This window comes from Pleurodeles waltl, chromosome 10 (genome assembly GCF_031143425.1).
Source record: "Pleurodeles waltl isolate 20211129_DDA chromosome 10, aPleWal1.hap1.20221129, whole genome shotgun sequence".
Taxonomy (NCBI): Eukaryota; Metazoa; Chordata; class Amphibia; order Caudata; family Salamandridae; genus Pleurodeles; species Pleurodeles waltl.
In genome coordinates this window covers 32,846,282-32,860,020 of record NC_090449.1, presented here as the reverse complement: position 1 = coordinate 32,860,020, position 13,739 = coordinate 32,846,282, and the positions used below count along the sequence as shown (strand labels likewise).

The window sequence follows — 13,739 nt, the reverse complement described above, 5'->3', positions numbered from 1 at the left end:
CATTGAAAGGGATGGCAGGTTACACCGGGCACACAACACAGGGCAAAACAAGAAACACTAGAAAGGGAAGCACACTCCAGGAAAGAGTGGATGGTACAAGAGAAAGCAGGACATCAGAAGTGGAGTCCATGGAGTGCACCTGGCTGATAAATAACCATAGATAAAAACAGCATTTACCATGCACAAAGAATGGGGAGCACGAGGAAGAGTACAGACACGAAAAAGTCTCAGCAACGTTTTGTGTCTCACACCTTGAAGAACAGTCTCACTCGATCGGTGTGAATCTCACATCTTGAAGATGAAGACAAGTTAATTTGTTTGGGTGTGAATCCCACCCCTTTCAGAACCGTCTTTTACCTGCAAAATACTCTTGTAATTAAGACTGTGCTTTAAATGGATGTTTTGAATATATATATATATATATATATATATATGTATATATATATATATATATATATATATATATATATATATATATATGTATGTATGTGTGTGTGTATTTTGCAAGTTTTCAAGATGCCACCAAACAAATATTGAGCGTTGGAAATGTACAAGAGATTATACTCTAAGAATTGAGTTTCACTGAAGCGAGTTAGACTGCAATCCAGAATGTAGGAAAGCAAAGGATAACCTATGTGGAGGCTGCAGGAAACAGGCGAAAGGAGGCGAGGGGTAGGGGAACACAATAAAAACAACATGTGGCCACTGAAACATGATGCTGGCTGGCCGTAGTATGCCGGAAGGTTCAAGGATAGTTTAAGAAGAGGATTTTGAGTGGGGGAAGAGAGATGAGAATAGGCAGAGATGCAGAGGTGCTGGAAAAAATAAAACATACTACCACTGACACAATGGTCCTCATTCCGATTGTTTGTAACATCTGTCGGGCCTAGTAACATGAGTTACCAGGCCGATTCCGATTACGAGCATGGTATTCCCAAAGGCACTGCTATTTCCCTGAGGACTTCAGCTGCTCAAAGCAGCTGGAATTCCCAGGCAAAAATCTGATTATGAATTAAGAATAAATTGGAGAATCAATGTGAAATTCACCTGGTTTTCCCCATTCCTACTTGGAGCGTCAGGGTCCAACCTGTAAAGGGGTGCAATGGAGGCCTTTAACGGCCTCTACTGAGGCTGAAATTACCAGGTTCATTACCAGTTTTCATCTAATGATGGCTAAAATGGCACATATGGCAGTAACAAAGAAAAGGGAGTGGCAGATTAGGAGGAGAGGGGCATGGACAACAGAAGGGTAAAAGTATGTAGCCCAAAGACTGCAATGTGAGAAAGAATTCAGTGGAGGCACTAAAGCCACTAGCTGCCAGGCTGTCACAGACCACTAGAAGTGGGGACGAAGCACAAGCATGTTTAGTGACTGATTGCTGAAGCAAGCATCAGTTCAATCTATATGCCCTGGAGTTATACATTTTTCACTGTATTAATATTATTTTCTCATATTGTGCTGACAACGTAAATATTTTGTGATATTTAAACCTATAGAACTAAAGCCCTACTAATACAAATCCTTTTGGTTATCACAAATTGCTTGAAAATAACACCATATTTTTCTACAAAAACAGGAAAGACTTTGAAATAAGTCAGTTTCAGAGCAAGATTGAAGATGAGCAATCTCTGGGAGCCCAGCTGCAGAAAAAAATCAAAGAACTTCAGGTACTTACATTTGACATGTACTTTATCAAGTCAACTGCCATGGTAGAAATGGATAGTTATCATTAGAATGCGATTTATAGATTTATTATTTTAATATTTGAGGCTCGTATTGAAGAACTGGAGGAGGAAATTGAAGCTGAACGTGCAGCTCGGGCAAAGGTTGAGAAACAGAGGTCTGATTTCTCCAGGGAACTTGAAGAAATCAGTGAAAGACTGGAAGAAGCTGGTGGAGCCACTTCAGCCCAGATTGAAATGAACAAGAAGCGTGAAGCAGAGTTCCAGAAAATGAGACGAGACCTGGAAGAGTCCACTCTTCAGCATGAAGCTACTGCTGCTGCCCTTCGTAAGAAGCATGCTGACAGTGTGGCAGAACTTGGGGAACAGATCGACAATCTGCAGCGGGTCAAACAAAAGCTGGAGAAAGAAAAGAGTGAATACAAGATGGAAATCGATGACCTTGCCAGCAACATGGAGAATGTTTCCAAGTCCAAGGTATGTTATTATGATGCAAACTTCTCATATTGGAATTTCACTCAGTTATGGCTTCTAATGCCAATGCAATCTTTTTTTAAAGGCCAACCTTGAGAAGGTGAGTCGTCTATTGGAAGACCAACTCAGTGAGGTTAAAGCCAAAGATGATGAGCATCAGCGCCTTATTAATGACCTCACCACTCAGAAGGCACGCTTCCAGACGGAAAATGGTATGAATTCAAACACAACTGTTGGTTGATTTATAGCACTTACCTTTGAAGTTACGGAGTAATACATACAAGATTGATAAAGGAGTATTTAGCAGCATGGAAGCCTTGTTTCTGCATGCATGACTGATAGCATTTCATATCAAAGCACCTCACAATTATCTTAAACGTAATGTATTACTTATGACAGTGGTTTCTACACACAAGGTTTCACGCTCTTGGCATAAGTGATAATCACTCCACATGCGCAGTGTCAGCGAATGAACCCCCAAAAGAAACAAAAATATGTCAGGAAGGAATTCAAAAGGTACTTACAAGACTTGCTTGTTTGTTAAAGGTGAACTCTCTCGCCAGCTGGAAGAAAAGGAATCGTTGATCTCCCAACTCACAAGAGGCAAACAAGCCTTCACTCAGCAGACAGAAGAGCTGAAGAGACAGCTGGAAGAGGAAACAAAGGTACCTCACTTTGAAATAAAAAAATCCTGCTCCAAGCAAATGTCTTCACAGAAAACTAAAGCCACATTCTGCTGACAGAAACAGCATTTGAAATCAACGTGATGCATTAGATGGGAATAGTAAACTAAGGGGAACTTTAATGGAACTCCAGCACATGCATACTTCCCTTTCAAAGCACCACAGCTTTTCCATCTTCAGCAGTTCCTGTAAGGGAATGCAAACCACGTTTCACACACTTAAGAACATTCACCCAAAAAAGAGTGGTTTAGTTAGTGAGATTCCTGTGTGATAGCGAAGTGACGGGGCTTCACTGGGCTCTCAGTTCATAGAGAAAAGCTACTAAATGAGTCAACAACTGAGACACCCTGAGAGAAAGAGCTCTGACACCACTTTCTACCTGAAAAGAGAAGACGGTTACTGCTTGAGGAGAGATCCCGTCCAGAGAGGTGGTGATATGAGAACCTGTAAGGGATACAAAATGGGTCCACGACGACAGTGCTTAATTTGTGTTTGTTGTTTCCGGCGCTGAGCACCGGCACTAATTTTTGAGGGCCGGCGCTTATTTTTCTGCCTCAAGCATTTGCTGCCAGCAAAAGACACATATGGGAAAGACAGAAGAAGGAAAAAACAGAAAAGCGTCAAAAAAGGGAGAAAGTAGAAAGCTGCAAGTGTGAGCTAAAGGGGCAGGGAGTGGCTTTATATGGAGTGAAGAGGCCCGAAGTGGCTTCAGGATTACGCTGCCTCAGTATTCTGTGTTAGCGCATTTAATTGCAGAAGCCTCGTGTTTTAAGAGGAGGCCTTTGGGTACCAGCACCTTTTTATTTACAAATTAAGCACTGCACGACGGGAAGCCATAGATTATTGACATTGTTGAAAAATGTTACTGTTCTGTAACAGGGTGCACTAAAACTAATTTACGGCAGAAGCAGCGTGGTCGTATGTCTTAGTTCTTTCAAATAAAAAAACAGATGAGCGGAGGCAAGCCTTATGATCTCCTCAAGCTAAAGGAAGCTTGATAGTGATCTGTACATCCAGGATAAGAAAAGGCTTAAGAGTAGGGTAGAGGCACATTAGCATAGCAATATAGGCATAGTCACTGCTTTCTGGGTCTATATTTAAATAAAACGTCAAATAGTGGCTAATAAAGAAATCATATCAAGGCACTGAAATTTAAGAAACATTTTAGTTTCTTTACATATACTTCTGTCACACCAGTTCATCACATACAGAAATGGTTTGCTCCATTTGACTGCTCCTTGATACATGGTCTGCATGAATGAGGACACAACGGCCTTCATCCCCCTGCACCTCTCCGCAACATTTGACACAGTCTTCCACCCCAGCCTCATCCAATGCCCACACAACGTCAGGGTCCAAGGACACAAACTCGGATGAATATGCGTTTTCCTGACTGGAATGTCCCAATCAGTCAGTCTGGCATCATACACCTTGAATGGCCGCAACCTCATCTGAGGAGTTCTGCAAAGACCCTCACTAAGTCTGACCCTCTTCTATGCATACATGACCGCTCTATCCACCATCATCTGCTCTCATGACATCAACTTCCTCTCTTGTACCAACAACACGCAGCTCATTCTCTCCCTTGTGGACAAGATACATAGTACCCTGATCAAGTTCAGTGCCTGCATTACTGAAATCGTCCACTTGATGAAGACCAACTATCTAATGCTAAACTCACCAGAAAGCTGCAGACTAACCAGAACTTAGAGTCCAGCATCACTTACAACCTTCCACTCTGCACACCCATCACACCAAACCACGCCTGAAGGAGCTCCACTGCCTCCCCACTCAAACGATCACAATTTAACCTTCTCACCCGCATTTTCAAATTACATAACGCTGGCCGTGTAAACATCAACAATCGCATTTGCTTTCACAAACCTTCCAGACATCACCACTCCTCCTCTCTCCTACTTGTGCACATCCCTCGTATATAGAAACAGATCCGGCAGTCAAGCTTTCTCCTACATTGATCCTAAAGCATGGGCGACATGCCACTACACATAAGAGCCTCCTCCTCACTTCTTGAATCCTACAAGAAGACCTGGCTTTTTGAGAAGTCTCTCTAAGCCTTAGGTCTGGCTATGCTCACACCTGCTCAGCGTCAGGACACCCTCCCGGGTGATAGCACGCTCTACAAATCTGCATCACATAACAAAATAACACACGCTTATTGTTGAATCAATGGCATTCAGCACTTTTACTCTTTCATACTGAAATGCTGTGTCATACAGTACTAATACTGTGAAGGTACATTGACATTTTGATCTACTTACAGGCAAAGAATGCGTTGGCACATGCTTTGCAATCTGCTCGGCATGATTGTGATTTGCTCCGTGAGCAATATGAAGAAGAACAAGAAGCTAAGGCTGAGCTCCAGCGCGCTTTGTCCAAAGCCAATGGAGAAGTTGCTCAGTGGAGGACAAAGTATGAAACTGATGCCATTCAGCGGACAGAGGAACTGGAAGAGGCCAAGTATGCTGAGTTCAATAAGCCAATATTTGTTGATGTGAAATAGATGATTTATTTCCTCTGTTTAATAATTTGGTTCTTGGAAATATCTAGGAAGAAGCTGGCTCAGAGACTGCAGGATGCTGAGGAACAGGTTGAGGCTGTGAACTCCAAGTGTGCATCTCTGGAAAAGACCAAGCAGAGACTACAGTCTGAAGTAGAGGATCTCATGATTGATGTAGAGAGAGCTAACAGCGCTGCTGCAGCGCTTGACAAGAAACAGAAGAACTTTGATAAGGTAACACCTGACACAAACATTCATAGAAAGCATTTCATGTACTTTGTGAAGGTTTACTAAATATTCTATATAATTACTTTAAAGGTCCTTGCAAACTGGAAACAGAAGTATGAGGAAGGCCAGGCTGAATTAGAAGCCGCTCTGAAGGATGCTCGATCCTTGAGCACTGAACTATTTAAGATGAAGAATGCGTATGAGGAGTCTCTGGATCATCTTGAAACCCTGAAACGTGAAAACAAGAACCTGCAACGTAAGCTTCTCAGTATATACTAATGAAGTGCTGGTTATTGAAGATACAAAGAAATGGTAGATGTAACACATTTACCAATTATAATTGCCACTAAATGTTAGTTAACATATTAGCCAATCATATTTGTCATTTATAAGTGATTAAGATGCCTGTTTTAAAATACAACGTATTTTTTAGATTTTAACATTATTGTTCATATGTGCAATAGCAACACCTGAACTATAGATGTATCACATTCAAGTTTATTTTAATCATCAATGATGCTATCTTTGAATTGACTCCGTTCTAGAACTGGGATTGCAAACTCGCTAACATTTTTCTTATTCATCTGTGTCAGCAATTAGATGCTTCTAAGTTAGACTGGCTGCCATTGTAAGAAACTCTCTCTATCAAATTGAAAAGGCTTTTCTGAAAATTGTTGTGGATCATTTAAATGATGATTCCATGAATGAATTAAGTAAATTCAATAGGACAGTTCACATCTCAGACAGAATATGAGGCGTGTGCACAGCTTACAATACATTGTGAGGCAGAAATTAATCAAAGCAAAAAGGGCCTGATTACGAGTGTGGTGGTCTTCTGACCACCACACTCGCTGTGGCTGTCTGATCGCCATGGTTGTGGTTGTAGCAGTCCAACCGCCACATTACGAGGATGGTGAGCAGCCCTGCCAACCTACCGCCATCTCTGCCAGGATCTTTGACCCCAATGGGCTGACGGTGGTGGAGGTCGGAATCAGGCAGGGTGGTGCTGAAGTCAGGTGGGGCCCCTGCACTGCTCATGCACTTGGCATTTGCAGGTACACCTGCCCAGCACCCTCACAATACTCACTGTCTGCTGTGCAAACAGTGAGCATTGCGAGGGTGCTGGTGCCCCCTGCAGGCAGCAGCGTTGCCACCGGCTTGATTACGAGACAGCGACAATGCTGCTGCCACTCTCCCGCTGGGCTGACGGGCAGAAACCTTGGTTTCCGCCCATCAGTCCAGCAGGAAAGTCATAATGGGCCCAGCGGGGAGGTAGCCAGTATGGCAGCAGCCTCCCTGTTGGAAGTTCGGCAGATGGGTTATCCTATCCGCTGAACTCGTAATCAGGCCCTAAGTTTGTGATCAGTTAAATAGTGTAATGTTAACTAGAGAGATTGTAAAGTAAGCCTGGACTAAAAGCTAATAGGTTGCTTTGGCCCTCTGTACAGACTTAGAGGCCAAACAGAAAATATTTAGAGAAGGCTACTTCAGACGACAAATGTCACTATTTATAATGGCCTATAAATCAATGGAATATTTCAAAGCATGCACAACTTCATTTTGGATATACAAAGAGGCATGATTAATTATCAAAACATTCGTAAGTGCAAGTTAGCATAGCAATCTCTCCTACAAATTAATGCCATTTAAGATCTCTTCTTTATTGATTATTATAACGTTAATACACACTTTTTTAGAAATATGCAGCCTTAATTTTATACCTATGTCCTTTCCAGAGGAGATCTCAGATCTCACTGAACAGATTGGAGAAACTGGAAAGTCCATTCATGAACTGGAAAAAGCAAAAAAACAGGTTGAGCAAGAAAAGAGTGACTTCCAAACTGCCCTTGAAGAAGCAGAAGTATGTAAAAAAGATGTGTTATTAACAGTAGAACTATCCAGTTGAATTGGTATTTCTAAGCAGTGATTAAACGGTCTTTAAATTGTAAATTTTTACCTTGTAAAAGGGATCACTGGAACATGAAGAAGCTAAGATCCTACGAATCCAACTTGAGCTGAACCAAGTGAAATCCGAGGTTGACAGGAAGATTGCAGAAAAAGATGAGGAGATTGAACAGCTGAAGAGGAACAACCAGAGAGCTGTAGATTCTCTGCAGAGCACACTGGATTCTGAGATCAGAAGCAGGAACGATGCCCTGAGGGTGAAGAAGAAAATGGAAGGAGATCTGAATGAAATAGAGATTCAGCTCAGCCATGCCAACCGCCAAGCTGCAGAATCACAGAAGCAACTCAGGAATGTACAAGGTCAACTCAAGGTACTTTGGTAAAAACAACAGCAGACAAGTGGGGTTCTACCTTTTAGCTAAAGATAGCTAAGTCTTAACATGGTTATTTTATTAGGACGCCCAGTTACATCTTGATGATGCTACCAGAGGACAAGAAGACCTGAAAGAGCAGGTGGCTGTTATTGAACGTAGAAACAATTTGCAACAGGCCGAAATTGAAGAGCTAAGAGCTGCTCTTGAACAGACAGAACGATCTCGTAAAACTGCTGAACAGGAACTTCTTGATGCAAGCGAACGTTTGCAGCTCCTCCATTCTCAGGTAGAACGTTTTTTCAGGCATACCTTTCATGATATATATGAACATCCTATTACGAACAATGCGATCTTTAAGAAAAATGTGTATAAAAGGTGCAAACAGCGCATACCACTTGATGTTCCTGTCAGGTACAGTGTGGTTGGCAACTAATTATGAACTCTGTGGTTTTCACCTTACTCACAGGTTAATGTTGAATATATTTTCCTTTCTTTTTAAGAATACAAGTTTGATAAACACCAAAAAGAAGCTTGAGAGTGACAGTACCCAGCTGCAGAGCGAAGTAGAGGAAGCTATCCAAGAAGCTAGGAATGCTGAAGAAAAAGCCAAGAAGGCCATTACTGATGTAGGTTCCTTGTTGAAACTAAGGAATTAAGTAAATATGTATTTAGAATGATCACATAACAATATACATGGACACGTGACGAGTTATTGCACAAATACTAAAATTGTAACTGTAAAAGCACAGTGAAGTAAAACAGTCACTTACTGTCACCCTACCTACACGGTTTTTTGTGACTATTTTTAGTTGATGTGGTTCAGTATAAGAATGTGATTCAAAAGAATCTGTTTTGTTGTATAGTAAGTCACATTTCTATGCTTTCATGAAGGCTGCTTTAATGGCTGAAGAACTCAAGAAGGAGCAGGACACAAGTGCCCATCTTGAGAGAATGAAGAAGAACCTGGAGCAGAGTGTGAAGGATCTGCAGCATCGCCTGGATGAGGCCGAACAGCTCGCAATGAAGGGAGGAAAGAAGCAACTCCAGAAACTGGAGAGCAGGGTGAGTTATAAACTGAATCTTGACATCGACTTGGTTTGTTATTGGGGGGCTAGTGACATAATATACATAATAATATCTTATTAACACTATTCTCAGGTACATGAACTGGAGAACGAGCTGGAAGCTGAACAGAAACGCGGGGTGGAAGCCATTAAGGGCGTCCGCAAGTATGAGAGGAGAGTTAAGGAACTGACATATCAGGTATTTGTATGTTTACTGTTTGAATTATGCTCTACTCACAAGTAATTCGCTGTTCTCCATGAAACTTAACTTGACTGTACCTTTTGTTTCCTTCGTTTACAGATTAGATTTTCTTTTAGCTCCTGAGGGCAATGCTTTAGAAATGTAAAAAGTACTACCTTCTAAGTACTACCTCTATAAGTCCTTAATGTGCTTAAGGCACTTTGGACACTTACATCTGCTCATACCTGAAAACATGACTAGTGTGGCTCAGAAGTTGTTATACTGCACCATATTTATGTGTCTTTGCAAACCTCATGAAAGGTTTTGCAATGTCCAAGGCCACTGAGAACATGCATATAAGCATAACACTTGTAGAAATCTAAACACTACAATTTCTCTAGTTTTCTTTGCACCTAATTACTGTACATAGTCACTCATACTGATGTTCTCATCAGAGAAACACCTTTTACATAGAGTCTACATTTGTTTCTATGTTCACCAGAATGAGGTCATTCAAAGTACAACCAAAGATAGTACTAATGATGTGTATTTTCCTTTTGCTTACAGTCTGAAGAAGATAAGAAGAATGTCCTAAGACTTCAGGACCTAGCAGACAAACTGCAATTAAAGGTCAAAGCCTACAAGAGACAAATTGAGGAATCAGTAAGTTATACAATATTTTGAAACATACTAGTTATATGATACAGGCACTTTTGCTCACATCGAAATAGAGCTCCTGATTCACAAAACTCCTGCCAGGACTTCTTCTGGCTGTAGAATGACTTTATTCCACAACACTGTGATTATACAAACAATGTGTGATATGAGTCTAGCCATCAAACTATGCAATGGCAATGTTGAAAAACTCAGCTGAGCATTCTTAAAATATGTTGAAAAGAAAGTCTCATCTAGGAGAAAGCACTACCGTTATGGTCCATAATTAAAGCAGTAGAGACTCTTCCTCTGCTGTCACTTACTTTTATAAATTTCCAAACGGAATCTGGTAGTATGAAAGCTTGTCCTCCATGACTTTTTGCAGAACTATTTAGTGCATTGTGGTATTCAATGACACTCTAGTTTGTCCTCTCAGTCGGACAGCTAAGCATGCATGACCTTTTGTCAAGAGGAGCCGCAAGGGTGTAGCAAGTGAGGGTCTGGATAGCCCGTAGCCCAGATGGATGCTGTAACTGTTGATCTAACCTATTGGAAATCTTTCAGTTGAATTGCCCTACAAGGCACATGTATGAAGACATAGGCTCAGTTGAGTTGCATATAATGTGAAGGGAGATACGGAAAATGGATAGTATTGACTTAAAATAAATATCCAGAACAAATGTGGGCCATTCACTTCTAGTTTCAGGTACGCTCCTTAGAATCACAAGTTCTAGCAGTTTCCAGTTCAGATTAGGTGAATGATTTTCTATTGGCTTCAAGTTGTAAACTAGCTCGCCGCAGGGCCACTGGGTACTTGACTATACTTGCATTCTTGTCACCTTCTGGTTTTATACCATTTAGATGTGTGGACCACAATTCCTACCACGTATACACAACTTTTCTGTGCACTAAAACAAATGTTAAAGGTGACATGATAGGTAGATTGGGATGCGTTTTCACAACAGCAGTAGAAAACGATCCTGTTTACAACTGGCATTGACAAGATAGGGTAGTACTGCACAATGCTTCACATGCAAATGCCTTGTATGTTGTTTTCCTCCCATTAGGAGGAACAAGCCAATGCACATCTGACTCGATTCAGGAAAGTACAACATGAACTTGAAGAAGCAGAGGAGAGAGCTGATATCGCTGAATCCCAAGTGAATAAACTCAGGACAAAGACTCGTGACATTGGGAGCAAGGTAAGTCAAATCAAACGGAGGTAATAATTAAGATTTCGTTTTTTTAGTTTTTAACTTTGCCAACATCATACTCTGTACCGCTTTGGAGCACTTTACCGAAGTTGCAGGGGAGACTAAAAAGTTAAAAGAAGACTTACAGCACAGGATGGGAACCCAGGGGAGCCAGTGCAGACTGGGAACGGTGCAGGCAGCCTAGGAACTCAAGGAACATTTGTATTCTCTAAAGCTTTTGTAATTCGGGGATCAGGCACAACCATGAACACAGTGGAATTTCCACAGATTTGGAAAACGTCTGCAGGTGGTTTGCTCTGTGTCTTTCTAAGCTTGGGGCAAGAGACTCTACACAGATAAATAGTTTTGGATCTAGTTATCAGCATTTAGGACCTTTGGAAGAGTTTGTCTACTGAGTTGAATATGTGTGTATGACGACCAACTTGGAAATATTGCAAAACAAGTGTTATGCACAAAGTTAATGTAACCTGGAGTTCAGTAGGGATTCAGAATTTGAATACATTGCTCTAGACACGCGGTGATGCGTAGGAGTGGCCCTTTTGAAGGCACTCCAGTAGGAAAGGAAAGGTCAGAGAAATTGTAGCTCTACTTCGACTTCACAATTAAGGTGGTTTCAAAATGACTTAAGATGGTATATCTCTCTATGGAGTTTTTTCAGCTGCTCCTTGCACTTCCTTAGTGAACGGAATTCATATATTTATGTGAATCGTAAGACAAAATGTTCTACCGAAATAAAATAAAAGCATTCATTAGTGGCAGGTGAGGGAAAGAAAATCACCTATGTGCCACAAAGGTATACTATTGAACGATAAGACCTACATTTTTAATCCCCATAAATACAGAAACGTATTTTCTATGAAAAATACAAACTTGTTCTTGACAGTGAGCGCCTTCAGAGATACTCTTGGATTGATATTGCCATTATAATGACTAGTTATACAAGGCTACCAATTCTAATATTTTCTGACTATAACTCTGTTAAAGTAATAGCTCGCCTTGGACCGAACTCCCTTTTTAAAAAGGACAATGCTGTCTGTGTATTAATATTTTCTTTCCATATGTTTTTTCCCTTGAAAATTTCAATGTATTTATTGTAAAATGCATTTTTATTTACTACTTGCTTGATGCAGTTATTAATTACTTGCGTTGTGACAATATAGAAATATACGTTCTGAGTAATGCTTTAATAAATGTGTCTTTCTCCTAGAAAACCGAAGGTGAATAGTTTCTATACTTCTATCAACAAGTGAAGATTAATAAATTTGCAAAATGTGAATTTTTTTGCTTCCTTGAACCTCTTTATGTACGTGCTGGCTTTCTTGTGTAAACCTGCCAACAATAAAAGTTTTACTACATAATCAAGTTGTCTCACCTCTCCATTAAATATGGACTTTGATTTTCAGACTGGGGTGTCTTCAGCAGGTGTTTTTGAACATGTTATAGGTGTTGAATGATCTCCTATCTTCTCTTCCATTGCGTGCAAGCATGTCTCAGCCTCAGACCAAAAGCAATAGTCTATAAACAAGCAACTAAAAAGCAAAAATGAAAAAATACACAGAAACACAATGCAGGGTGCCCATACAATTCATACACTAATACAGATCCAAAGTGGAAGACCGTTGTGGGCATAGCTGATTAGGGAGCCACCACTTAACGCCCTTTAGGCTGAGATAATGAGTAAATTCCTATGCAACTGTAGGTTAGCCCTCAGCCCCCCTGAGATGTGGTGTCAAATACATGTGAGCATGAACCTACCAAAACAAGTGCACAGAATCCTGAATAATTAGTGCGGACAGATTGAAAAAACATACTTATAGAAATCTGAAAAGTGTAACAGGTCACCGTCTTTGAGTTTTTCTTGAAATGTGTTCCTACTCTGTGATATTTACAACACACACAAGTCCTTAAAGAATTTCCCTCACCGCTACTACCGGATGAGAATGAATGACAGACAGACAAGTTATTCATCTGTAAAGGTGGAGAGCGTCCTTGGTATCTCTTAGTTTGCACCACATCAATTTGCTAATAACGTTATCTGCCCTCATTTCTATACTCAGCCCATGTAACTGATCTTATGTCCAACGCTGCGACCCACAGCACTCCGATGCTTAACAACTGAAGCAATGACATAGCATAGATTGTTTAAAAATGCTTGCTGTCTTGTTGCCTGATATCTAATAAGCTGCATGTAGTGTTATTTTGCTTAGGGTGTAAAACACCATATCCACTCACGCAACCTGCTTTGATCCACATTCTTCTTAAATTAAACGGTTATCACTTTTTCAGTAATTTATGTGTGGCATAACCAGTGCTTGATTTGTAAAACATTAAGTGCCAGGGGCCCAAAGGTTTGCTCAGAAGCCACTAGCCAGCCGCACAGATATCAGAGGTGACTAGTACTAAGGCTGTGTAGTCTTGATTCCAGCTCATGCCTCTTTCATCCCCATCCGACCCTCCCTGTCTCTTTATCTCACAGCTTTTTAACCACTGCTTTCTCCTGTTGCCAGATTTACATCTTTTTATTCCTCTTTCTTTCCCTGTGTTGTTTTGGTCTGTCTCTTGCTCTGGGTTACAGTCCGATGAGTAGAAATAAGCGTCAGTTCCCAAAAAATGAGTGCCAGTGGCCCCCACCTACACCCAGCAGCTCAAATGAAGAACTGGATAGCCCCATTCGTTAGGCAAACTTCATAATATCCAGGAAAATCTCGTACCACAATACATAGAAATTAAGGTTATCACAGGAAGCTCCTATTCGTATTAC

General features: G+C 40.9%; 1 protein-coding gene across 1 annotated transcript in view; it reads left to right on the top strand.

Moving 5' to 3' along the window:
- The window catches only part of LOC138260986 (myosin-4-like), a 32,900-nt gene extending 20,567 nt beyond the window's left edge, over nucleotides 1-12,333 (top strand). The window contains exons 25-40 of the mRNA XM_069209554.1: nucleotides 1,578-1,668; nucleotides 1,771-2,160; nucleotides 2,243-2,369; nucleotides 2,704-2,822; nucleotides 5,122-5,318; nucleotides 5,409-5,592; nucleotides 5,677-5,842; nucleotides 7,323-7,447; nucleotides 7,554-7,862; nucleotides 7,948-8,151; nucleotides 8,366-8,491; nucleotides 8,757-8,927; nucleotides 9,024-9,128; nucleotides 9,678-9,773; nucleotides 10,832-10,966; nucleotides 12,186-12,333. Of these exons, the coding sequence (XP_069065655.1) occupies nucleotides 1,578-1,668; nucleotides 1,771-2,160; nucleotides 2,243-2,369; nucleotides 2,704-2,822; nucleotides 5,122-5,318; nucleotides 5,409-5,592; nucleotides 5,677-5,842; nucleotides 7,323-7,447; nucleotides 7,554-7,862; nucleotides 7,948-8,151; nucleotides 8,366-8,491; nucleotides 8,757-8,927; nucleotides 9,024-9,128; nucleotides 9,678-9,773; nucleotides 10,832-10,966; nucleotides 12,186-12,203 (2,563 nt within the window). The 3' untranslated portion in view covers nucleotides 12,204-12,333. The remainder of the gene's footprint in view (nucleotides 1-1,577; nucleotides 1,669-1,770; nucleotides 2,161-2,242; nucleotides 2,370-2,703; nucleotides 2,823-5,121; nucleotides 5,319-5,408; nucleotides 5,593-5,676; nucleotides 5,843-7,322; nucleotides 7,448-7,553; nucleotides 7,863-7,947; nucleotides 8,152-8,365; nucleotides 8,492-8,756; nucleotides 8,928-9,023; nucleotides 9,129-9,677; nucleotides 9,774-10,831; nucleotides 10,967-12,185) is intronic.
- Nucleotides 12,334-13,739: the final 1,406 nt, after the last annotated feature.